The following is a 23,927-nucleotide window of genomic DNA, read 5'->3' on the forward strand; positions in this document are numbered from 1 at the left end:
ACAGCAGCCATGAGTCTGGCCAGGAAGCTGGGGCCTCAGGGGACAGAGCAGGACTCTCTCACTAGGGAGGGTTGTCCAGAAGGGCTTCCTGGAGAAGATGGCGTTTGTGCTGGGCTTGATGAGTCGAGGACAGGACATGAAGCTGAAAGGCTGGAAGAGCTCTGGTTGAAGAAAATGGCTCATTTGTGGGAAATGGCAGGAGGGTGGGGACTTGGAACATGGTATGCAGCAAAGTAAGCAAAGTGTGGCTGTAAGGTCCGTTGTAAGCAGATCCTGAAGGGCCTTGACTAGCCTCCATGAGGCAACTTAGGAGTTCATCCTCACAAGTGGAAAGCCTGTGGGCACATCCTGCTGAGGCATGGTGGGGCTCCAGGCCCCTGTCCCACATTCATACCCGTAAAAATCTGGTGCTCTCTGTCACCATAGGGAGTAGAAGGGAGCCGTGTGTGTTGTCTTGCCCGTTGCTTGCTTAGATTGGGGCATAATGGGTCAGAATTCTGGAGTGAGACTGCCGTGAGAAAGCGGATCTACACTGGACCAGAACTGCTCCAAACATGTTCCAACATGACCAATGATCTCAAATGGAAATGCCTACTGGGACAAGCGTGTCCAAGAAAGAGGGGAAATAAGCCTGGGGGGGGGGGCGGACAAGACAATAGACCTCCCTTGTTTGGCCGCTGGCTAATGGACATTTATGCCTGTAAGAGTCAGAGTTATTCATTAGTCTGTGTCAGCGTCAATAGGACTGCACAGCTCCGGGCTCCACTCTTGCATCCGATGGACCAACGCGGTAGAGTCTGGTGTGCCAGGGCCTGAAGTGGGGGTGCTATAATGCAGTCATGAGTCCCTGAAGAATCTACAGGGTTTTAAGTGTAGACATAGAAAGCAGAGCACAAAAAGGGGAGGGGGGCGGTCAGGGAGGTCACATGACCGCCGTCGGCTGGCAGTAGCAGCATTAGTGCTCAGGCCTGTGCTCACCCAGGTCTCTCCCGCACTGCTGTGGGCCAGCAGCAGCAGAAAGGGCCCATTGTGCATTCTCTCCTTGTGCCCACTCTCTCTCTCTTGGTTTTTCTCTTCCCTTGGCATTTCTGAAGGAAAACCTGAACTGGTAGGAGAAGAGGTTTTTCCCAGCGGCCGATCGATACGCACCATGCAGGGCTGTCCAGGTTGACAGGCTGACCTTTCCTGAGCTTGGGTTTTTGCCTCCCTGTTGGGAGCCCAGGAAGGTCTTGCTGTGGAGAGGAAAGGCAAGCATCCCTCGGCCTCTGAAGGGCCAAGCTGGAGGCTGGATTCAGGGAAGATGGAGAGAGAAACCTCTTGGAGGTCATTTGCCTATCTACCACCTTCACAGATGAGAAAACTGAGGTTTGGTAAGAAGTAAGGTGTTTACTGGTCCCTCAGAGAGAGTTTGGCACAGCTCTGTCAAATATAGACATATGCAGACATACATACCTATGTATATGTTGTACATATTTCTGTATATCATACATGTGCTTGTGTATCTGTGTATATCCTGTCTATATGTAATATGTGTATTAAATAGCATAATAACGCATAAGCTGGCTGTGTCTGTGTCGTGTCCTCATTTAGATCACTGTGGTCACGGACAGTTCCAAACAGCAACCGTCCAGGTGCCCGCTGATCCCTATCCACCACCGGTCACGTGGTTCTACAAGACCACTGGGAGAAACTAGGGTAACCTTAGCCCCTTCTAGACCTCTTCTCCCCCTTCCTCCTCCTCTTCCTCTTCCATCCTCTTCCTTTACCACAAAGATTTTCTCTCACAGCCCAGCTTGACTCCTTCAGAAATAGAAGTTGACTGCGAAGTCACTTTGAAAGACTTTCCATATGTTAATTGCAGCCGGCCAAGGTCTGGAGCGGAGGTGGGAGCCCACCATCTGCAGACAGGTCGGCCCCCAGCGAGCTCGCAAATCCCCATCATCTGGCAGGTGTCGTTTTGGGTTAATTAAGAGCTATGAGGAGCCTGCTTGCCTGTCACTTCTGAGAATTTTTGGAAACTTTGACTTTCTTGCCGTCCCTGGGTTTTGAGCGAAGGGGAAAATGAAAACATCTATGATGTTGAAGTCGCAGGTTTCCCTGGCAACTGCATCCGAACATTTTATCACAGCCACCTCTGAACTTAATTGTCGTGAGAGTTTCACTTTTGTATTTGACCCATTTGTGTTTGGAAGGCTGTGATGTTTGGGGGAATCCCACGTCTGTCCTAAATGTCTCGTTTGGCTTGCTTTCTTTTTGGTTTTTGTTGTTTGCTTGTTTTTGACAGTACTGGGATCTGAATCCAGGCCATTGCCCATGCTGGAGGAGTGCCCTAGCCCTCCTGTGACTTTCTATTTTGAGATGGATTCTCACTATGGTGCACAGACTGGCCTTGAGCTCTCGCTGTGGTGCCAACCCTGAATGTGCCATCCTCTTGTTTCTCAGACTCCAGAGTGACTGGGATGACAGGCCTCTACCCTCAGGCTCAACTTGAGCTATATCTTCCTTCTAAGAGAAGAGCCCTTCCCCAACTTAGTCTGCTTAGTGACTTCAGTGGGACTCTGGTGGCACCAGGAGCCTCCTTCAGTGACCAGAGCCCGGGTCATCACTGTTACCTGACAGCATATTATATTAAATTCACACATCTGGGTTTTCAGCATTCTCTGTAGGGTGATGCTAATATTCTAGAACTTGCCAGGCCTGAGCTTAGGTAACATGGTCCATGCATTTGTCAAATGAAAGCATCAGTACACTTAAATTTATTGGTTTCATTACATGTAAATTCTATATCCAAAAGGAAAATGTCTTCATTATCTCAGTTATGAACATTAGTTCATGATATGCACGCCGGAATATTTAAGAGAAAATGTACTGATGTCGGTAACTTACTTTAAAATGCAAAACTGACAAGTGACAGGGTAGAGTGATGGAAAGATACAGCGTGGACATGCCTGGGATAGCCAAGGATGGGAAGGGGTGGCCAGGGTGGTGGTGGGTGTCCTCTGAAGCTCTATGGAGCGCTGTGCTGAGGAAGGGGGCCTGGGCTCCCCTCTCCCCTGCCTGGAGTTTTCTCTGTCAGTCATGACAGTTTCTCTGTCAGGCTGAAATCCAGCCCCTTCCCCTCAAACTGGGGTCTGCAGATCGTTTATAACCATGATGCCCCTTGACCTTCTCCACAAGCTTAGGAAGTTGAAACTCCCCTTCCGTCCTACTTAGAGAGAAAGAAGCTGAACCTCAAGGGAGTAAATCCACAGCCTACGGCCATGCCTGCAAGTGGTGCAGCCTGGTCTGTAGCCTGGGTCCACGTGACATCACAAGTCATTTTCTTTTCTCTCAAAAAAGACTTTGTTTTTATTTATGTCTATGCCTTTGCATCTGCATATGTGTACGCCACCTGTGTGTGGGTGCCCTCCCAGGCTAGAAGAGGGCATTGCATCCACAGGAGCTGCAGTTACAGGCAAGTGGGAACTGCCTAATGTAGGTGCTGGGAACTGAACTCTGGTCCTCTGGAAAAGCAAGCGCTCTCCTTCTGAGTCATCTTTCCAGCCCCTTCCAGGCCATTTTCTCCTTTCTTCTCTGTGGTAGGCAGTTCTAGGCAAGAGCAGGCTACACATACCCAGGGCATGGCCCAGGCTGCTTCTCTCTGACCTGTTCATATAGCTAGAATCCCATCCTGGTCCACCACTGGCCAACTCCTTCCTGCCTTTGCTCACACAGTGCCTCCTTGGGCCAAACCGTTCCTTTCTGGATGCTCTCCCTTAGGTCTTCAACTAAAAGCAAGATGGAATTAGGCCCTTGTTGTTAGCCGCCTCATAGAAAACTGACGTCCTTCCCAGTTTTGCCATGTTCCCAGGCTTCTTTCCCACCCTGGCCTGTGGCACTATGATCTATACTGTCCTTTGACCGTGCGTCTTCATCGTAACTCCATTGGCCACACAAAGACCGCACCCAGACATCTCCTCTGACTTCCATGTCTGGGGAAAACACCAACTCTAGTCTGCGGATGTTGTCTCAGTGTGTTTTCTGTTGCTGTCACAAAACATCCGAGGCTGGGTAATATATAAGGAAGAGAAGTCCATCTCGGCTCACTGTCCAGGAGGTGGGAAAGTGTGTGGGCATAGCAATGGCGCCAGGACGTGATAATGTGGAAGAAAGCTGAAGGGTTAGGGCACACACGAGCCAGGCAAGAAGGTTTGGATTGACTTTCTGCAGCCCACTCTCCTGAGAAGAACCGAGGTCCCTCTGAATGACCGCATCACCTCATAAAGGCCACCCTCAAAATAGTCACGTGACATTCAAGTTTCTGCATGAATTTTGGAGAGGGTATCCACATGCAAGCCACAGCAGTGAATGACAAGCCATATGAATGCATGGGAGGCGAGCAGGGAGTGAGTTTTGCCCTGAAAGTTGGATCTAGGACTCTCAGTTTTAAAGTGTACACATATACACATACACACACACACACACACACACACACACACACACACACACACACTCCATGTAGGGCATGTGCATCTTTAAGACCCTCCTATCTGGCCCTTCCATTTTCTCATGCACAGCACTTCAGCCCTCTCTGCCTTCACCCCTAAGCCCAGATCTTGGCTTGCTTTTGTGTAACTAAGAACTCAGTGAAAGCTGAGAAACCCTCCTAGGGCCTGGTTCCAGTTTGTTAGGGTTTCTTCCCGTTTTCCTTCCAGGAACCTTGTGTCGCTGCTTCTCTCTGGCGCTGTGATGCAAGTGCTCACCGTAGTCCATTTCCTGTTGCTGTAGTCAAATGCCGCAGTACTTTATAAAGAACGTAGTTCGTAGCGTGTAAGGGCTGCCTCAGCTCACAGCTCCGAGGCCTGGGAAGTTCAGTCAGGTAGCTGTATCTGGGGAAGTTCTTCTTGCTGGTGGGGATCCTATTGAGTTTGGAGGTGGTTCAGGACCTCAGGTGACCACAGAACTCCCAGTTCAGGTTCCTCTGCTCGGGAAGCCACAGCTCCATGGTGTTAATGTCCTTCCCCATGGTCTCTGATATCTTTAATTACTTCCCCCGAAGCCCTGCCTCCAAAAGTAAGTTCTGCTCCCACATTCTTAATGCTGCTGCTGCTGCTGCTGCTGCTTCTGCTTCTTCTTCTTCTTCTTCTTCTTCTTCTTCTTCTTCTTCTTCTTCTTCTTCTTCTTCTTCTTCTTCTTCTTCTTTTAGATTCTTTTTTTGTTGTTGTTGATTTTATTGAGCTCTACATTTTTCTCTGCTCCCCTCCCTTCCTCTCCCCTCCCCTTCTACTCTCTCTCATGGCTCCCATGCTCCCATTTTACTCAAGAGATCTTGTCTTTTTCCACTTCCCATGTAGATTAGATCTATGTTTTCTCTCCTAGGGTCCTCATTGTTGTCTAGGTTCTCTGTGATTGTTATTTGTAGGCTGGTTTTCTTTGTTTTATGTCTGAAAACCACTTATGAGTGAGTACATATAATAATTGTCTTTCTGGGTTTGGGTTACCTCACTCAATATGATGTTTTCGAGATCCATCCATTTGCTTGCAAATTTCAAGTCAAGATGTCATTATTTTTTTTTCTGCTGTGTAGTACTCCATTGTATGAATGTACCACATTTTCCTTATCCATTCTTTGGTTGAGGGACATTTAGGTTGCTTTCAGGTTCTGGCTATGACAAACAATGCTGCTATGAACATAGCTGAGCACAGGTCCTTGTGGTATGATTGAGCATCCTTTGGGTATATACCCAAAAGTGATATTGCTGGGTTTTGAGGAAGGCTGTTTCCTGATTTTCTGAGAAATCACCATACTTATATCCATTGGGGCTGTACCAACATAAAACCAACCACACTGAACCTCATAGAAGAGAGAGTGGGAAATAACACTTAAATGTTTTGACACAGGAGACCACTTCCTAAATATAGCCCCAGCAGCACACTGAGAGAAACAATTAATAAATGGGAACTCCTGAAACTGAAAAGCTTCTGTAAAGCAAAAGACACGGTCAACGAGAAAAAACGACAGCCTACAGAATGGGAAAAGATCTTCACCAACCCCACATCAGACAGATGTCTGATCTCCAAAATATACAAAGAATTCAAGAAATTGATCATCAAAAGAACAAATAATCTAAAACAAATAAATTTTTAAAAAATGGAGTACAGACCTAAACAGAGAACTCTCAACAGAGGAATCTAAAATGGCCAAAAGACACTTAAGGAAATGTTCAACATCCTTAGCCATCAGAGAAATGCAAATCAAAACAACTCTGAGAGTCCATCTTACACCTGTAAGAATGACCAAGATCAAAAACACTGATGACACCTTATGCTGAAGAGGTTGTGGGGAAAAGGGAACACTTCTGCATTGCTGGTGGGAGTGCAAATTGGTACAGCTGCTTTGGAAATCAGTATGGCAATCTCTTAATGCTTCTCAATGGAGATGAACGCCAACCTAACTTTTGTGTGGGCAGATTCAAACCATAGACAACACTTTCATTGATCCGTGTTGAAGATGAGAAGACTGCTCAGAGAGGTTTAGTCCCTTGCCCAAGGCCACACAGGCACTGAGAAGTGCTGATGGTTGAGCGAGCTCAGCCCACCTCAGGAGTGCTGCAGCCTGGGTTCGCCCTTGTGCTCCCATGCACCATGCGGGGCCCAGGATGGAAAGGCCCATGGCACTAGTGATTCCATGCGTCCAACTGTAGACAGCATCCAGACCTGCCTTGAAGGAGAGCCAACACGTGCTAAACCTGAGATTCGCTGGAGAAAAATCAGTTCCACAGTTGCCCGAATTTGAAGGAAGCTTTGTTAAAATATTAAATACTGACCGAGATGGAATTTGGTCAGGACTACTCCTGGAAATTTCCCAGCTGAGTGGCCCCCAGGCACACGTTGTTTGGGGCTTACATGAACAAAACCCATAGGCCCTGTACTTTGCCCATGAGGCTTTGATGTTACTTTTAAAGAACTACAACTCCCAGCATTCCTGGAAGTTTCCTGGTCCGTGGGCCTGTGGGGCTTACAGGTTAATTTGGGGTCTTATTTGTGCTTGGTGCCTCGTGGATGGAGGTCCCACAGACTGAGTGACGACTATCAGGACACAAATTTACCCCCTTGGACCTTACAGAACCTTACTTTTTAAGAATAAAAGCTGTGACTTAAGGGACTCACAGTTTTCAGAGGCTCTCAGAGTATGAACCAGTAGAAAGAGGCAGGGAACCCCAAGGTGGGGAAATCTTTTTCGCTGGAGAAATTCACAAGGGAAGGTGTGACCTTTGACCTCGGGCCTGTTGACTTCACCTCGTGAAGCCCCAACCAAAAGCTAGAAGCAGGAACTTGGGTTTCCTAACCCGTGAAAGCCTGCTCTAGAGGAGGATTATATACCCGTGATGGCCAGTTTCCTCAGCTGTGGCCACCCCTACCTCCGTCATTAGGGACATGCTAAAGGAAACCCTTCCGTGCTGAACCTTCCATACCCGGCTCTGCGGTCGCCTCTGCTGGGGCTTCTCGGAAGGCCTCACCATCACACGTCACACACTGACTGGCCTCAAAGTCCAGCCACAGCTTCAGCTTGACTCCAAGACCCTGCCTCCCTCTGATGTTGGAGTTCTACCCATCCTTAAGGCTAGGTTCCGTGACCCTTCAGTGGCCCCAGAAGGTGCCCCAGGACTCTAAGCTAAATATATCTTGCTTTATAAGCTGCTTTTGTGAAGTTCAGCAGAAATAAGCTGTCCCTCAGTGTCAGACTGGTGGTAAGGAGGTTAGAGTCCTAGGCCTAAAAGTCACAAGGATCATATTTACTGTGTGGATCTAGGTAGGATCTATGGCAGTGGTTCTCAACCTATGGACCCTGACCTCTTTGGAGCCTTATATGGGATATAAATGTATATATAAATATGTAAGTATCAGATATTTATTTATAATACAGATCATAACAGTAAAATTACAGCTATGAATTAACAAGATAATTTTATGGTTGGGGGTCACCACAACATGAGGAGCTGTATTAAAGGGTCACAGCCTTAGGAAGGTTGAAAACATTTGGTCTGTTCTATCCTTTGACAAATGAGGAAACAGAGGCTCAGGATGGGAAAACAGTGTCTTATTAAAGACAAGCAAGTTCAAGGCCAGGAGACAGAAAGCTGGCCTTGGAGCTGTGTTCTGGCCTGAGTAATAATGTCTGTAATGCAGCTTTATTAATACCGTGAGCATCACAGGGTGCTGGGAGGTTCAGTGAGATTCTGGACATGGAGGAGGACTTGCTGACTGATGGAGGAGCTCGCCACTATGGCTGACATGTGTTGCGCCTTCTCTGGATGCCCTACAAGTACCACATGAGCTTTGAACTTACCCTAACTTTTCAGAGAAGGAGCTGAGGTACAGAGGAGTTGAGTGACCCATTGAGAGTCCCAGAACTTTGAAGAGGCAGGCTCAGGATTTGAACCCATGAAGGCTTTGTACCAAATCGATCAAGAACTGGCATCCACCTGGTCAGTCTGCTGACCCACAATCAGTTTTGATACTATATGGACCAGATCTGTGGATCGCTTCCCTGGTAGTGAGACCTTGGCTCCTCCACCCCGTACACTCCGCTAGCTTACTGTATAGCATGCCAGATAATCAGGCACCATTGCAGCGTCCCCAGCAGGTGGCTGGACAGCCTCTAGGTCAGTCTCATGTTTCTGAGATGGCCATGCTCCGCTTACCAAGAATGTACTAGTGTAACTGGGCGTGTCACAGGAAAAGGACCCGGGTGCCCGCCTCACCATGACTCTGAGCACACCAGGTAGGGGCCCTGGTGACTTTCTTTCCTCCTGGGCACTGGATGCTGCGGTAGATAACGGATCAGAAATTGCTTTACATCTTGGCCTACAGCAGATGCCACAGCAGGTCCCTGGCTGTGGAAGGTAATGATGGAAGAAGAAGTGGTGGCCGTTGTCCAAGTGAGAGGCCTACTCAGTGATTTGTCCCCAGCTGACCTGGGTGTTCCATTCATTCACTAACTCGCTCACCCGCTCAGTGAACAATTACTCATCCGTGCATGCTAGATGGCTGCCAAGCCTGGTGATGAAGCTTGGGATCGAGACATAAACAGACAAAACTCTGTCCCCAAGGAGTTTTCAGCCTCGTGGAAGAGACGGATAATTAACAAGACGAGCATGGTGTACAAGACAGGTTGGGATACGATGAGCTCCGTGGAATAAACCATGGCAGGACAGGAGGGTGGGCTGGTCGGGGAAAGCATCCCAGGGAGGGCCTCTCCTACATGGGGCCCAGAAAGAGGGTAGGAAAGAGCCTCAGGCACTCTGTGCCATGGGGGTACCAGTGAACTACTGGGCACCCTGTCTGCTGGAAACGGCATTATACGGGGAGCAGGCAGGACACAGACCTGCAGGTCCAGACTGCAGCCAAGGCAAGGCCACTGAGACACTAGAGGGCCACACAGGGTGCTCTGTGCTAGCAGGAAAGGGTGCCTTCTGGAAGCCACACAGCTGGAAGAACGAGGTGCTGCTGACTTAGGCTCACTCCTAGTGGGTTTGGATGTCGCTCATGTACCTTTGCAGGCCTCCAGGGGTCCGTGTCACCTCACTCCAGCTGAGTGGCCTTGAGATTCGTTCCACTGGGGATGGAGCTCAGAGAGGCTTCCTGGGAGAGGTGACCAGGCAGTAGGAGATACAGTGCTAATAAGAGATAGACCAGGCACGACACTATCAGGATGTCCCTCTGATGGGGCAGTTCATGGTGTCAGAGTCTTAGGGACAATGTGTCCCCCTATCCAGGCTTTCATATCTCCACGTTCCCCCCAACCTGCTTCTTAAAGAGGAGGAAGAGGGGGAGGAGGAAGAGGGAGAGGGTGGAGAGGAGGCACGGTAGTGCTGATGGATAGGCCGAGGCTGGGCTGTGCGGCCCAGCACTGTCACCACGCACTCCCTCTGTATGCCGGAACCTGACACCCTGACCACTGAGGCATAAAAAACAGAGAATTGGAAGGCTCAGCCTGTCAGGCTGGGAGTGGCCCCAGGAGAGGCCTGAGCAGGAGTGTATGTGTGCGCGTGCGCGTGTGTGCGTGTGTGCGTGTGTGTGTGTGTGTGTGTGTGGTGTGTGTGTAGTGTGTGCGTGTGTGTACACTCTGCCTGTGTTTTCCTATGAGGTGGGAGGAGGACTGATCTCTTCCAATGCCTCTTGCCCTTTGGCCTTTGTGCATTCCCTTTAGGGGGATCGTGGAGTCATGCTTGGCCGCAGGTCGTCTCTCAGGACCATGTAACCTCTGTCATCTCCAGCAGGGGAGGGCCTTACCTGGGGTTTAAGCAAACCATTCAGTGCCCCTGCTGGCTTTCCATGCCCTGCTCCAAAGCCTCCGCCAGACACAGCAGGCTCTCAGACACTCTGTGCAGAGGCTTGAGAATGCAGTCTGTCCTCTGGGGCCCCAGCTGTAGGGAAAGGGGAGGACGAAGTGGGCAGAGTCTGCTGCCACGAGAGTGTGGGGACAGGATGTGAAGCTGTGCCCTGGCCTAGCTGGCAGAAAAGAGACTCCCTTGGGACTGCTGCAAACCCAGGGACCAGCCAGGGTGGGTGCTTAGCTCTTCAGGTTGCTGGATCTTAGTGAATTGTCCTCTGGGTCCACCCTACCCTCCCTTCACGTGCAAGCAGTTCACAATGCCTTCCTGAGCATGCCTACAACCATGGACAGCTGCCTCCTCCCCAGGGTCTAGAAGACCCCAGCCCACTCCCTATGTTGTATTTCCTAAGCATTTAGCCCATCCCTTCAAGTCAGCAGAGTTGCTGTCTACATTCTCCAGGCATGGGGAGGCCTGTGTCTCATGTCCCTGTCCAGCTGGCTGCCCTTGGCACAGTCAGTCTGGATTCACAGCACAGGGGGGCCACACTAGAGCTGAGGTCAGTGTTTAAGCTGGCCTGAACCCACAGCCTTTTCTGAGCCTAATTTCACGTGTGTCTCCTGTTTGTCCCTCTTCCTACCTTCTGCAGGGAGTGAATTTTCTGGGAGTCCCTACAGCCACCCTCAGTATTCTTCCTACAATGATTCGTGGAGGTTCCCCAACCCAGGACTGCTTGGTGAGTACTGTCTTACGGGGTCCCTGTGTCCTTGGTTGTTACGGTGGTCTTAGGGCAGTTAATTCCCCTGCAGCTCAAGTGGGGGAATGTGAGACAGGAAAGAAGATAGAAAAATGATTGCCCATGAGTAACTAGCATTTCTTAAGAACCATTAAATATAATGCAAATTCCCTAAATAAAAGGCACTGAAAATACAGACTTGGGTTGAATGGCACTGACTGCCTGGAAAACTGTCTTACTAAGGGAACTAAGGCCCAGTGATTGATTAATGATGTCTGCTGTGGGCACAAGTCGTGCCAGCGCTATTAGAAACCAGCTGCCCTGTGGCTGGCCAAGGCATGCTGTGTAGGGCTCAGCTAGTGCCTAACCTTATCCAAGACTCAAACTGGCAGAATGTCCGTGGCTGGAGGAGCCTGGTCTGTGAATATCATCAGTGTGTTTGTACACAGACAGACACACACACACACACACACACACACACACACTCACACCCCAAGCAGGACTAGCTTTGAAGAGCCCTTTGGTTTGTTAACTAGCCTACATGAAGCTAGCAGGTGAGTATCTACCAAAGCAGAAGTAACTTGAAACAGAGGTCACAACCCGGATGCAGATTTCACCCTTTAACCCCTTAGCAGGTAGAACCAGCCAATCAGCTTTCAGGTAACAGCATCGGTCTCACTCCTATAGTCAGCTAAAGGTGTTCTGCTTGGGGCAGTGAGTGGAGAGAGGAAGAAGCATTTGAGACTGCTCTGGCCTCTCTGTCCACGTTAGCAAGGCCTCCTTCAGACAGAGCCCATGAATTCCCTGGATCCTTAGTTATTGCCAAATCTTAGGCCTGTTAAGTCTCAGCCTTGATTCCTTCCCCACTCTGGTCTGATTAAGACAGACACACGGAGCTGGGTGGTAGTGGCACATGCCTTTAATCCCAGCACTCGGGAGGCAGAGGCAGGTGGGTACAGATGCCACTTTTCTCACTACCACCTGCGCTGGGCATGGGACATGGTCTTGGGACCCTGTACTCCTTGCATACTGGTGTGTCATGCATACCTGTGAATGAAATAGGAGCATGGGCAATTGATGCTCCGGGTGAGGAAGAGGCCCAGACTGCCTTACAAAAGACTCGGAGACTCTCACGAGATCTGCTTTCCTTCCAACTGAGCCCTGGTCCCAATTCTGGAAGACTCACAGGGAGTGTGTCTCAAAGCAGGTCCAGGGCCTGTGGGAATGGCTTTCTAAGGCCACACTGACCCAGGGCTGCTACGCAGGACTTCATGGCCTAGGGAACATGAGAAGGGCAGAAATCCAGCCCATGGGTGGCACAAAGCCCTGCTGAGAGGAGTCACCATTGTGTGCTTTTCACAAGACATCCCAGAGATTAGCAGAGATACTCCCTTCTGGGGATTTAAGGGGCACCGCAGTGGGGATGAAACCACCCAGGGGTGGTATAGGAGTCAGGGTAGTTGTGAAATATGCACAAACGAGGGACTTTGAACAAGGCTGAGAAGCTGGGAACAGATTGCAGGGCTGTGGCGTGTCCAAAGGGGTGGCACTGGGGGCCTGAGGCTTTTCTGCTCAGGTCTGAGGAAAAGCCAGTTCACAACCCATAACATCAGGCCTTGTCCAGTGACATTGCAGGCTGGAGGGAGAGAACCTGGAGCAAGAGTACCTGTGCTAGGTGCTGAGGGCTTTCAGGGGACTAGAGAAAAGGGCAGAAGCAGAATCACGACTCTGATTGTCTACAGTTCTGTTAGGCACCAGGAAAATATGTCACGGGGTCATCGCATTTTATCCTTTCAAAGACCCTATGGGAGCCACCCTACTGTCTCTGAGAGTAGAGGAGAAAGGCAGACTCATTCACCCCAGATCACATACAGACAGGTGTCAGACGAAGTGTCCCCTTGACTCTAGAGTCTGCGTGCTTAGGCAGTGTGTGATGGGGCTCCCTCAAGCTCCCTCACTGATTCAGGCGGGGCAGTTACAGTCAGAAGGAGACCTTAGACCCCTGTAGACACAGGTGAGAGCCCTCAACACTCAAGCCTTGTGTGTGACAAGGACAGCCGGCTGGTTTTGAGAGCCAGGTTAATGACTTATAATTGCAAACAACAGAATTCACTCTGGCTAATTTAAGCAGAAACATATTTAGTGAAGGACATCAGAGGTTCCCAGCATCTCCAGGCAGACTCGATAAATGGGCATGGGACAAGAGCCAGGAACACACTCAGTGGCATGGCCAGGTTGCTCCGCTGTAAGCACCCCATGGCTGCCAGCTGGCAGGAGGCAGCTTTCCTTAGGTGCTTGACAGCCTCGGGAGCTGTTCCCCACCACCGTTCAGGCACAGAGGCCTTTGACACCTGTTTCTAGTACAGGGCATCCCCCAGCCCACTTCCCGAAGGTGCTTCCTTCGCCATCAATGTCCAGCACAAGAGTCTAATAGGCAGCTCTTGGGTAAAACGCCTGAGCCCCAGCAGCAAGGGAAGCCAGGAGGACAAGCCAGAGGCCGGCCTGAGCCACAGGAAGAGTTCCAACACAGGGGGAGTCGGAACCGTGTGGGGCCTACAACATGAGACAAGGCTCGAGTCCATAACCTGGATCCGCCAGGCCACCTACACGCCTGGGCCTCAGTTGGCTTGGGGATGAAATGAGGCTGGTTACCATGGTAGCCTCTCTCACCGGCACTGAACGTGAAGCTCTTGAGACCCGGTGCTCTGACTCCATAGGGATCCTGCTTGCATGTAGATGAAGACACGTGGCTCAGCTGACCACAGTCTTGCAAATAGCTCCGGTCTGCTCCCACGCTCCCATCATACGGGCCCTGCCACAGAAAGATCCAGTCTGATGACTTCTCGGATTTGGGGTGAAGGAGGCCAGGAATGTTAGGGGCCTGGCTTGTGTTTCCTCAGGCTTAGGTGAGCCCAGGAAGACATACATCACAACTCACTCTTCCCACTCAGACCAGCCTTGCACAGGCCCCCCAGGTACGCCAGCTGGTCTGGCTGAAGCCTCCTTTACCAACACAGTCAGAGTGAGGACTAACAGCTACCCTCAGCACCTCATCCCATGGGTTCCCCCATCCTGTGGGACCCTCCAGGCTGGCGAAGGGGCAGCAGAGGCAAGCAGAGCTGGCAGGGTTGGCAGCAGAAAAGCAGGCCATGGTCAATTAGGATTAGAATAGGGGCGCCCGTGGCCGCTGTAAAGGGATTAGGGAGGGAACCAGCCCTGAGCCAGCCGGGAATGACTGTGTCAAGAGGTAAATTGATGATAATGTGAATTAGGGGGGAAAATGACAGAAGGAAGGACAAGTTTATTCTAGATGGAGGTCTAATGGGCGCCAAGAAGACAGACTGCTTTGTGAGGCGATGTTTTCATTTTCGGTGGTAAATCAAAGCCTCAGCGGAGGCTGCCACCCAGGCTGGCTAAGCCCTGAGGGGTGAACAGAGCCCTGGGAGAGAGCTGGAAACCTCACCGCAGGGCTTCTAGAAAGGGCTTCTTTCCTTCCACTTCCTGCCTCTTGTAGGCCCTTTGTGGATGTAGCCCCCATGATTTTCATATCCTCGTGGAGTCTCCAGACTTGCAGGGAATGAACCCCATCCCCACCTTGTTGCTGTCCCATCCCATGGAGGAAAGAGTCAGGGCTAGATTAGGGAAGTGACCTTGCAGGCAGCAGGAGAACATCTTTGGGGGATTCACGGGTGTGCGATGCTTGCCTGGGCCTCACGGAACAGCCAGGAGAGGCCACCACACTATCACTGCCGGAGGCTACCCCGTCTTCCTGAGTCAGGGGCAAGAGTGGATCAGCCTGTGAGGCAGAGTGTGGAAGGGCGTCAGGATGCTCATGTCCTCTAACCCTATGGCATGCTAGCCGCGTGTGGTTCAACAAGTGTCCTCATCCATAAAACCATCATAGTTCCTCCCGGATAAGAGTTAACAGGTGTAAGTCCTTAGAAGGTGGCATTTCCACAGCATCATCACACCCTCATTTCAGGGTGCCCTCACATTTGCCCCCCTGTGATCCCTTTTTAAAGAGGAACACAACTGAGGCTCAGGAGCAAAACCACCTGGTCATGGTCTTCCACCAAGACACGGTTGGGCCTATGAAGAAAACCACACAGCTCCGCCCCCAGTTAGGGTATCCAGGAGAATGATCAGGCTCTGCCCCCATTTATGGAGAGACCCAGTCAGGGTTGGTTGGATTTGAATGAGACTTCAGAACAATTCCAAGCCCGTTCTTCTGGGAATTCAGCTCATTAGGCCCACCTCAATAAGACCGGCTGATAGGACCCCAACTTCTGTCAGCTGCAGTGAGTCAATCCCTCTGCTGTTGACATGGAGCTGTGTTATGGAGGATGAAGCTCTCACCAAGGACACACATCCTTGGTTCAAGCCCAGGATTCAGCACTGAGGTGTGATGTGAGTGGGTTTTTATATTGCTAAACATCCGTCTCCTTGCTGTGAAAGATTTGAAGCTCCATGGTTCTGAGAATCCAGCCAGGTCCCCGGATCCTCAGCTCCCCAGGTCCATAGGAAAGAATTTTGGTACAGACAGGAAGAGTCCTCATCCCACATACACTGCTGCAGCTGCTCCATGTCCACGTCCACGCCCATGTCCACGTCCACGCCCATGTCCACGTCCACACACAAGCCTGAGCCCAGACCAATCCCACTTCTGTCAGTAGTCACCAGAGTTTGTCTGAAAGCCCAGCTCCTTTCTAAAAATTTTCCCCTGAGGCAGGGTCTCAGTATAGGCTGGCCTCCACCTCTGGGTAGTCTCCTTGCCTCAGGCTCCCAAGCCCTGGTTTACACGTGCAAGCCGGCATGCGTGGGTCAGTTTCCCTTAGCTCTGAGTGTCCACCATGTTGGATCAGTGGCTCTCTCTGCCGCCATTGCGGTCAGGAAGGGAGCAAACTAGCAAATGATTGTGCAGGGTGGCCAAGGGGTGTCTCCACTCCTGCTTGCTCGCTCAGGACCACTTTTCCTTCATACCAGAATCCTCACTGAGCAGGGCTGGGAACTTGGGGCAAAGCCAAGAAGACCAGAGCCCAGTTCTTGCCTGTTTAGGATTCTCTGCCCTGGGATAGAGGAAACGCACCAAGGAGAGAGGTGGCCACAGCGTGTGACTCAACCTGGGAAGGAAAGTGAGCTTGTGGGAGAGTCTTCCCAAAGGAGAGGGCAGGGCTGAGAACTTGAAGGAGGCCTAGACAGAACAGAGGGTAGGAGCATAGGGCCGGGAACCGCAGGCAGGGGTCCTGCGTCTGATAAGACGGAGTCACTGGCCCTGCCCCTACAGTTGAGTGAGATGCCCCACGTAGATGATAACACCAGGCACAGACTTTGGGTATGGTATGGACCATGGCTGGGAATAATGGGCAGTGTGGCCAGTAAGTCCAGAGAGGCTGGCCAAGCCTTGTCAATCAAACAAAAACCTGAAGCCTTTTACTCTTGTAGGTAAGGTCTCAAAGATGTTTTTACCCAAGACCAGACACTAAATATTTTAGACTTTGAGGTCCATCGGGACAACTACCCAGTTCTTCCCAATAACTTGGAAGGAGCCAGAAGCCACACAAAAGGAAGGGGAGACCACGCGCCGCAGCCAGGACAGAAACCAGGGGCTTCCATCTGCGTGCAGTTCTGGGCGGCCCTGATCAGGCTGGCAGTTCAGGGAAAAGATCAGGACAAAGGTCTTAGGGAAGTGGACAGTGGCCTGAGCAGATGAGAGGACAGCAGGGACAGAGGTGGGGAGACTGGTGGGAAGGGGACCCCCAGGTCTGACCACCGTGCCCTCTTGTCTTCCAGGATCCCCATACTATTACAGCGCCGCAGCCCGAGGAGCTGCGCCACCTGCTGCAGCCACCGCCTACGACCGCCACTGACCCTCAGAGCCACGTGCACCAACTCTCGCCACGCATATCATTGAGGTAGACAGCTTCCCGATTCCCAAGATAGACAGAGGGACCCGACAAGTCCGTCTCCCACCCCATCCCACACACACTTGGAGCACCCTCCCTCCATTTTTTTCCTGCCCCCGGATCCAGGTAGGGCTGTTGGACTTCTGGGTTCTCATCCATTTCAAGAGTCAATTGACGCGCTTCTCCCAGGGGTGACAGCCTTCTCTGCTGTTCTGAAGACCGTTGCAGCCAAGCCCGGTCTGCCAGTCCCTCCTGACTGTCTGCCCATCTGTGAAGAGGCGAGCTGGCTTCACAGCACCCATGTAAATACCTTCTCGCTTCTCTGTGGACCTGAGGGTCTAACAGAGCAGATTACCCACAATGCATCACAGGCTACCTTCCAGCCCTGCACAGAACACCCCTCTCTGCCCTGGTGCCCTGTCAGTGCTCCAACTCAAAGCTGTCTTTGACACGGACAGCAGCCACCTTGAGGATGCCTGGCCTCGAGCTCGCTCCACTTCTTTCATATCTACAAGGCTCACTGGTGGTCACGGCGTGAGCTTCCCCTGAGGTTCCTCCCCAAAGGAATACACCTCAGAGAGACAGACGCTCTGACCTCTCACCTTCGTTTCCATGGAGTCACCGCAGCACCAACAGTCCTTTTCTTAATCCAGGGACTCCAAGAGAACTGTCTGGGGCAGCTGCTCTCCTAAAGTAAGAGGTTCATCAAGTGCAGATGGCATTGTGACTCTGAATGGCTCTCTGGATCAAAAGATCATTGGACCCAGGCCAGGGACAAGCCTGAGGCTTTCCTGGTCCTCCTGACCCCTGGAACCAAACTGAACGTGTTTTCTGAGGCATTGCCCAAGCTCAAGTCACTTTGGACATCAGCCATGGGCACTTCACAGCTGTCCTCTGGGACCCCAACAACTGGATTCTGGGCAAGTCTGTCCCAGCCACAGAGACAGTGGCTAAGAGAAAGGACTGATGTCTGCACTGAGGACCAGCACCCCCTGCGGGCATCAGCCAGGACCTGAGCTTCCTCACAAGCAGCCCTGCCACCCTTGGAGAGCACAGACTGTGGCTGGGCACGAAGGTGGTGGGGGTGTGGCAGGTACCCAACTTACACCTGCAGGCCAGCCTGTCCATAAAAGGTGTCAAGATGGAACTCGCTGTGGGAAAGGTGGAGGAATATGTGGGAGACCGAGGAAGGGCTGGGGAGGGCCGGGACAAGCAATGAGGGACCAGCTGGGGATGGGTAATTTGAGGGTGGGCTTGAGTCTGGGGTGCCCAGTGACACAATTCATTCATCTGGGACCTCTGTTCTCCACATGGTCCCTCTTGCAGAGAAGAACCCCTGTCTAAACTGAGGACAGCAAGCAGTCATTTCCCTGACAGTGTCCCTAGGGTCTGCTGACTAGTGGGACCTCAGACCTGTACCTCTCTGAGCTTCTGCTGGGCTGACAGCTGGCCGATCTCACTGTTTTTCCTTCTCTCCCTTCCTCCCAGGGAGCTGAGGCGTTGGCAGTGTCACCTGGGTCAGGCCCTCACTTTTGAGCAAGCATACGGGATCTTGCCAATGTTCCAATCAAGTGTGAAGCAAGAATGGGAACCACAGAGCCTCAAAAACATCTAGTTTAGTTCTGAGAGGAAACTGGGGCCCAGCTTAGGGAAGTCTAGAATCAGACAGGGAGACCAAACAGAACCCCCACACCCACCCCCACCCCGCATTGTTTTGTGCCTCAATACCTCCCATAGGGTAATAAGACAAAAGAAAAAATTGAGGCTTGGTAAAGTGGAGTCCCAGCAGAGGTAGGGCTGGGACCTGGGCCCCTTCTAACACATGGTGGTCGCTGTCACTTCTGTCTACCCATCTCTTGTACCTGGAAGAGAAGGTGACAGTCAAGATGGCAGGGGGTACCATTTGTCCCAACACTCCAGACCAGGCTTCCGAACTGGTAGAACTGCCAAGAATCCCTGTCACCAAGCTAGAGGCAAGGCACGTGAGCTTGGAGCAGACTTAGCACCTGGGGAACTTGCTAGCAGAGGAAGGTAGCTAGGGCCTCAAGCCCACCCCCGGGAGATGAGCAACCTGCATTCAGCCTGCCTTTGTCAGCTAAGGTAGGAGAAGGCTCCATCCTCACTCCTTCTCTGTCCCTGCTTCTGCTCTGTTAATGATGTTCATCCTGTGCTCCTCCCAGTTCCAAACTGCAGGAGGGCACAACCTCCAGGTACCTTACCGCCTTCAGTGCACACACCTCCCTTCCTCAGCAAGCCCACCCCGCCCCACGGTGGCTCCCTCCCCGCCACCGCCTCATCTTGCCCACACAAGGAACTCCATCTGTATGTCTCTCCTCTCCGAGGAAAGCACCCGAGGTGCTGCTGGGCCTCAGACTGGAGTCTGTAGTTATTAGTCAACCCCGTGGTTCCTGGGAGAGAAGCCAGGCAGAAGCACAAGGGCACAGAGGTACATGGCTGCTCACGCACACACTGCTCTCGCCAGCTCCAGAGACACAAATGCATTGTGGGTGGTCTCATGTTTGCACACCTGCTCTCTCCAGCTAGCACCCTCACACTGCAGATGCACAAGCCAGAGAACTCAAAACGGAGTCTGGGGTTTCACCAGCACCGGGGCAGAAGGCTGGGCTATTGGTCCAAGGACCTTCAGTCCTGTTTGAACTTTGTGAAAAAAAGACATTTCCACACCATTTGTCTAGCTCCAGCCTGAGAACTTGTGAATATATGACAAACCCACCGTCCCTTTGCTAAGTCACCAGCTTAGAGATTGTCTTCATAAACGATACTGTACAGTGCTTTGTAATGCTCCACTACCCCACGAGGCCAAGATCCTGACATTCGAGGCTCACTGTGAAGATAAGGATGAAGTGAATCCTCCAGTCTCTGAGCCACATTCTTTGCCCACAGAGTTGAGATCCCATCACGAAGTGTATGGCTTGAAGACTCCCACCCCTGAGTCCTCCAGAAATCCCCAGACCTACAACGCGAAAAGAAAGAACAGAGCCCAAAAGTTGGTCTAGTAACAAGCAGGGTCTGGGGACTGGTGGCCTTGAGGGTCCCATCAACACTGATACTTTCAGTCTTTACCTAAACTCCCACAAACACCTCTGAGTTTTCCCATGGAGCCTTTTCCCTGCTGTACCCTGAGGCTCTGAGGACAGTGTGTCCAAACCTGTACCATAGTCTCTAGTCCCTGGCAGGGTCTAGATACAAACGTCCCATGAGCCGTCCCCTTTCTTTCTCTTTTCTCTGCCCTTTCTACTTTGGAACAAACTGTGACAACATACAAGGCTGCCTGGTCTAGAACCTGGCCTCTCCAGAGGCCTCTCCTGAGGCCGGTCAGGTGGTTCGCAGCCACCCTCTGGGCAGGGTACAAAGCAGCAGGGTATGGTATATCCCCAGGTGTCTAGAGCATGTTTGGCCCATGAGTTGGCATCTCAATAGTGAAAACTTTAAAAACACTCTGTTGGCCAAAAGAAAAAGATGTCTATGGGCTGAATCGGGCCAATCAGCCACCAACTTGTGAACCAGTCTTGTTGAAAGCCCTTCTGTTCTCTCCTTGCTCTTTCATGAACACTTGGGGAAGATGGGAGGGAGAGGAGCGGTGCTCAAACTGTTTCTAGAACTTTGGAAGTGGTGGTGGGTATGAGGGGAGCTGCTGGTTTTCTATGTGTAGAGCCCCAGATGTGGCCACAAGGCATTGAGGGGTGAAATCCTCTTATGAGGAGTCAAACTTCAGAGTGACTGATGTGCCTTTGGCAGCCTTAGCTCCATCCACCCCTTTGTAGGTGACATTTCAGCTAGAATTTAACTCCAAGCCATGGGTAGCAAATCTTAAAAGCAAACCGAGCACTCCCAAGCATATACTAGGAACAAGTGGCATCGGAAACGCGGTCTCCCGGGAGACCCCTGCACAGGCCAGGCCAGGCCAGGCTAGAGTAGGTTGACCCCATAAGTCTCTGAGTTAGACCAGCTCCCTGGTGGCCCTGGCCTTGTCACCCATCTGGAGTCTGCCTGTGATAGTTTCCAGGCACACGGTGGTGCACCTGGATAAATTTATTCCTTTATTGCTTTAACCTCCAAGAGGTCCAAGGCATGTGCATTTCTTAAAAGGAAACAAAACACATGATTGCAGACTTGGACAGTCAGGCCACGACATCTTGCCTTCAGTCTGCCCTACCTCCCAGTGGCCCCTTCAGCTCCTTGGCCCTTGTTGTCCCTGGACCTCAAGATTCCCTTTTGCATATTCATGAGGGAGCCACAGAGTTGATCCACACTTTCTTGCTGTCAGCTAAGGCTATTCCTGCCTTGGCAGCCGGGTCCCCAAGGGCCAGCTGCAGAACACATAGTGAGTCCCTTGCACAGGTGCTGTTTGGTTACAGATGCAGCGAAGGTAGAGTGAGCTGCATGCCGGGAGCAGCAGGCATCCATCTTTCTTTTTGTCTTTGGTAATTCGTCAGTACTGAGGCCCAGTTCCTGGGTCCTTCGAGGACCAATGGGGTACTCATATCTGATCACTACCATTCATGGGTTTCAATCCAGAAGTTCCTCTTAGTTCATCTCCAGATGCGGTTGAACACAGCCACCCTTTAGTACCTCTAGATTCTTCTGCCTACACCTTAGTCTCCTGAGTAGCAAGCACCAAGTTGCTGTTTCTGTCCTCACTGTGGGCATGGCATGGCATGGCATGGCATGCTGGTAAGCTCTCAGTTGGGATCAGGCTCAGCCTGGACAGCTTTGGTTAGGGGGTAGAGAAGGGAACAAGGAAAACTAGCAAAAAGGTTAGAGACTTGGCATTTCTGTGCCTCTCACTGTCTCTAAAACCTGACTTCAGGAGACCAGCCTGTAGTCTCACTTGTCCCGACCTGGTTCACTCGCTTGCTAAATTGCACACGGGGGTATAGTCCCCCAAACCACCATGCAGATGGCACATTCTTCATCCTCTCCAAAAGCATCTTGAGACCATGTAACAATGGGTTTTTGATTTACAAATGGTGCATTTCACTTAGAGTGGAACAGAAAGGAAACTATTTAATGACCCCCTTGTTTTCAAGCATGAGTACATTTTAACGAAACTATTTCATTGGATTTGAGGGAATGGAGAGTTGGACTTTCCAACCGATCAATAGCCAATTAATTGCTATAAAATTAAAAAGAAAATAAATCCCAAATCCATTTTAAACATTGTGCAAAACTCAGAGCCTCGTAGTCAGGCCTTCTTCTCCATGCCGTGTGCTCAAGTGCATGAATAGGGGAGTTTACATACATACACGCACAAGCACACACACACACATACATGTACACAGTCTCAATACACAGTCACACACACATACAGACCTCCCTCTAGCACACACACAAACTCACACAGTCAATCATACACACAGACCTTTCTCTAGCACACACACACACACACACACACACACACACACACACACACACCCTCTCTCTGATACTAGGACATGAAACTCAGAAGAACTGTTGTGTCTCCCGATGCCAGTTCTTGCTGGCTCTGCTTGCCTTTGGTCACAGAAGGTGAGTGGACCCAGCAGCAGCCTGTCCCAGGGCTCAGAGAGGGACAGAGCTGGCCCCAGGCCCAAGCCACCAGCACAGTGTAGGTAATGGGCATGAGGACCTGTTGTGGCCAGCATGCTGCTTCTCTGCCTGGTTACAGGGCCGCCCCACAGTGAGCAGGGGTTGGAATTTTGACTCCTGCTAGACGATACTGCCCTGGCTTGCCACCCTCTAGTGGCCCCCGGACATTGAGTCTTTGTGGGATGTAGATGACATTCCGATAGAGCTCTGCCAGGAAGACAAGTGGCTTTTGCTTCTCATTCTTTCAGATGGTTAACACTGCCCTAGGGACTGGCCCAGCATCAAAGAAATGCATATCTACTGTATCCGCCAAAGTTTGTGATGCCTGCATAGACGCTTGTTAAAAAAATATACAAAAAAAACAACAAAAAAATAAATACAACCACACAATTGAATTGCCTTTGAAAGTGGGAGACGATCTGTCTCCAGCAGATTGAGAAACAAAAAGCTTCTTAAAAGTGTGTATGTTTTTTTATTCTTTTTTCTAGTAGAACTGACTTGAAATATTGGTGGTTTTTTTTTTTTTCTTAGTGATGTGTGTTGCTTTTGTGTGTGATAATATTTGAATGTAATTACAGCAGTGCCAATTTGCCAAAGATGTTGGACATATTTTTCTTTTGTTGGGGGAAGGGCGGGGCTTCGGGTGGGACCTGGGAGGACACTGGGATGGTATACTGGTTTATTTTTTTTTTTTAACTTTTTTTTTTCTCGTCAAACCTGGGATTTGTGGTTTTATCTTAAGTTAAATGGTTGGCTGCAACACCTTTATTTTAAATTAGCTGGAGAAACATGCAATAAGGTTGGCGTAGTTTCAATATCTGTGTCTTTTCATGAGTGACTGTTCTTGTGAAGAATTGATTTTATGTAACCTTTATGTGAGATAATTATTTGTAAATATTTGCCATAATTTTATTGGTTCCTAAAATAAAAGTAATTTTTTAAGTTCAGAGAAAGGATCTGATTGTATTTGTTTTTAACTAATCCGTACACAGTCTTTGACCACCTTGAGAAGGGCCCCTGGAGTGGTAAGCAGCTTCGTGGCTCTCAGTTAAACTGGGGTCAGAAACAAATGTCGACACCCAGTATATAGGACTGTGCATGTGACAGAAGAGGCAGACAGTGTACTGGAGGGGTGATATCCCCTGACACACACACACACACACACACACACACACACACACACACACTCACATACACTCAAACTCACACTCATACACACATTCTCTCGCACAGCACTCACATTCTCTCACACACACTTACATAACATGCATTCTCACACACTCATATACTCACACAACACACTCATTCTCACACATTCATGTACACTATCACACACACTCACACTCTCACATAACACAATTCTCACACACTCATACTCACCAC

The 23,927-nt window shown here is 50.6% G+C and overlaps 1 protein-coding gene across 5 annotated transcripts in view; it reads left to right on the plus strand.

Moving 5' to 3' along the window:
- Positions 1 to 23,497, plus strand: part of Pax5 (paired box 5) — a 186,733-nt gene extending 163,236 nt beyond the window's left edge. For all 5 annotated transcript variants that reach the window (XM_087897152.1, XM_087897156.1, XM_087897153.1 and 2 more), the window contains 2 exons: positions 10,966 to 11,052; positions 16,843 to 23,497. In XM_087897152.1, the coding sequence (XP_087753278.1) occupies positions 10,966 to 11,052; positions 16,843 to 16,919 (164 nt within the window). In that variant the 3' untranslated portion in view covers positions 16,920 to 23,497. The remainder of the gene's footprint in view (positions 1 to 10,965; positions 11,053 to 16,842) is intronic.
- The last annotated feature ends 430 nt before the right edge of the window (positions 23,498 to 23,927 follow it).

The sequence above is a fragment of the Myodes glareolus genome, chromosome 16, assembly GCF_982192425.1.
Source record: "Myodes glareolus chromosome 16, mMyoGla1.1, whole genome shotgun sequence".
Lineage (NCBI taxonomy): Eukaryota > Metazoa > Chordata > Mammalia > Rodentia > Cricetidae > Myodes > Myodes glareolus.